This window comes from Chrysochloris asiatica, unplaced genomic scaffold (assembly GCF_000296735.1).
Source record: "Chrysochloris asiatica unplaced genomic scaffold, ChrAsi1.0 scaffold00221, whole genome shotgun sequence".
NCBI lineage: Eukaryota > Metazoa > Chordata > Mammalia > Afrosoricida > Chrysochloridae > Chrysochloris > Chrysochloris asiatica.
In genome coordinates, this window is record NW_006408739.1 from 934,500 (window position 1) to 937,452 (window position 2,953).

Consider the following 2,953-nt stretch of genomic DNA (forward strand, 5'->3'; position numbering starts at 1 on the left):
GAAGAGACAATACATAAGACATTCCTTCCTTCAATTCAGGAATGTTATTTTCTTCCTTAAAAACATTATCTTGAATATATTTCCACATAAGACACATTTCTCAGTGAACATAGAGGCCATGTAAATTCGAACAAGAAAGGCAACATATATAAACTGTTTACATTTGTTCAAATAAAATTATGCAGAAGAGAAAAATAAAATTTATAGACAATACAGAGCAAAACTACTCATTAAAACAATTATGTTAAAATAAATGACAAGTCAGTATTCTTCCAGTGTTTAGCTTTGAAAACAGGAAATGCTGTAGCTAAAGTCTCCATGAAAACAAAATCATGACATTCACATTTGAGGTTTTGGGTCACACACTGTCTCTAAGGCTTTAAAATAAGACATCTCAAAATAAGACATCTCAAAATTCCCATGCCAATTATACAAATTGCATTTTAAAGTTACAGCTAGAAAGTACAAAATCCCATTAGCTTAAACATTTCTTTTATGATTTAGCCAGTTGTGGCATTCAGGTTCTAAGAGACAGAACTTCTTAGGATAAAAACCTGTTTGGACATGAATTTTGCTCAGTGTACTCCTAAAGTGTTCAAATGACTTTCAGGTCGACTTTTCTTTCTGAGCAATATTTTCCTTGACCATATATAATTTTACTCCAATGCTGAACAAGTGTAATCAGTGATCATTTGTCAATCTATTAGATATTACTATACAGTACAGCAGCTATGTTCATCAACAATTCCAGTTTTACCTATATATAACACAGCCACAGGGTCACACTGTGCTTATATACAAGGATGCAAAAACTGTCAAAGGTACTATACCCTCCCATGCACGTAAAAACCTACATCATGGGGAAGAACAGGCAACAGTTTATAGAATGTTCACCATTCATAAAATGTTAACTTATACATTCTGTTGTAGCATGCAGATTGGAGAAGTTATCAAATTAGTTGATAATTTTAAGAAAGAGAGTTAAAAAATCATGACAGCTTATAAAAGATCAACTTATGTTGAATATAGCTTTCACCAGATCACAGTCTGCTGAATGTGCAGAAGTCTGATCTACAAAATTTAAGCTAAAAAAGCGAGTGCATCTAACGGAATACTGTTTAAAATTAAAAGACAATCAAGGTGAATTCTAGCCTAACAGAGTAGTTACACACCAAAGTGCACCATTTTGTTTTTTCCTTAGAAAGTATTTCTGATGACTAAATCCATTTCCTAAGCAAATACTGCCTTGTCCAGTGCACAGAAGCACAGTCCTATGAAAAGTTCCCATGAAGCATTTAAATGTTTAAATAACATGAATATTTACAACTATGTGAGACATGGACTGACAATGAACACAAACACAACATTTTTCATGGAAATATGACTAGCCAGGAAATATTTAGGTTGGTGAAAAAAGAAAAGATTTTTATATAGATAAAATGGACTGCCATACAATGGATACTTCCTTCACCTCAGCCAAGTGGATGGCACCCACTGAGGTTCAGTATCAAGTTTGTTTATTAACCTAAGCAGCTCCTGATAGGCTTTATCAAGATCTGAATTCACAATTGCTGTGTCAAAGTAGTGGCCATTGTTCTGCTCCATCTCTCTAGTCTTCTCAATGATTTCTCTCAATTCTTCAGGCTGCAGAGAGTAGATAAAAGCAGGTCATTTTCATTCCTTAACAAAAAACAGGATGGGTCAGAAATGGCTGAAGAAGAACAATAAATCACCTCACAGTGCTTTCCTTCTTTCAAAACACTCAACCTTTTGAGGCTCAGCTGAAGCTGAACATGTGAGGAGCTCTGCCCCAACCCCATAGTGACCAATGGTTTCTTGTGCTCCAAAGCCCAAAACCAAATCCACTGCCATCGAATCAATTCTGACTCACAGTAACCCTGAATGGGGTTTCCTAGGCTGTAAGTCTTTAAGGGAACAGAAGCCTCTTCTTTCTCCCATGGAGCTGTTGATGGGTTTAGCTGCTGACCTGTGGTTAGCAGTCCAGCACTTGTCCTGCAGAACCACCAGCATCTACTGAATTCCAACTATGAATCATTTAGGACTTGACATACAGTGTTGTACTGTTATCTACGTTTTCATATATTTCTGTCTTAATTCACCAAAATGGCTATGCTTTAAGAACATAGGCTGTTACTTTGAATTGTTTTCAAACACTTTAAGGCATCATAATTTGTTCTTAAAATTAGTATTTAATACAACATGAACCTTTCTGGTTTGCAGCAAGGGCAGCAGGATCCAAAGCCCTAACTACTCTCAGCTTTGTAAAATATCTGTCCTTTCTATCTCTTACAAAGTTACGTAGGGTAAACATTATTGGAAAAGAGAAGAATAATTAGAATGGGTATCTATTTCTCTGAAAATACTGCTCGATAGCCCAAAATTTCATAACCTAATAGATTATTTTTGAGAAGTGCTCCTTTTAACACATTATTTCATTTCAATACAAAAAAGGTCTTTACGATACAAAAATGTATCCTAACAGAAACTACATATTGTTGTTGTTAAGTACTGTGGAGTCAGTTGACTCATAGCGACCCTGTAATAGTTTTCAAGGAGTGGTTCATGGGTTTGAACCATCGACCTCGCAGTTAGCAGTCCATTGCTTACCCTATAGTGCCATACCAGTAAACGACATAAATCAGGCCTTTAAAAAAATACCAGGTAACATATAAGATGGCGGATCGGGTGGAAGTGCAGTGAGGAGCTCCGTCAGAAACAACACAGAATACAGGACCAAGCAGGCTCAGGGGATGGTCCCAGAATTCTGAATCACATATAAAGGAATATTTAGAAGGTTGGAAGGCTTACAGCTAAGGGAATTAGTAGCAAAAGCAAGAAATCCATTGCTTTCTAATTCAAGACGCTCAGCTGCTCCAGGAGCTGCCATCTTGGGTAAGACCAATCGGGGGAAGGATCAGAGCAGCCACGGATG

General features: G+C 36.6%; 1 protein-coding gene across 1 annotated transcript in view; it reads right to left on the reverse strand.

The window, feature by feature from the left end:
• Positions 1 to 1,445: 1,445 nt before the first annotated feature.
• MPP5 (membrane protein, palmitoylated 5 (MAGUK p55 subfamily member 5)) overlaps positions 1,446 to 2,953 on the reverse strand; it is a 70,240-nt gene continuing 68,732 nt past the window's right edge. The window contains exon 13 of the mRNA XM_006873056.1: positions 1,446 to 1,644. Coding sequence (XP_006873118.1) covers positions 1,468 to 1,644 — 177 coding nt within the window. The 3' untranslated portion in view covers positions 1,446 to 1,467. The remainder of the gene's footprint in view (positions 1,645 to 2,953) is intronic.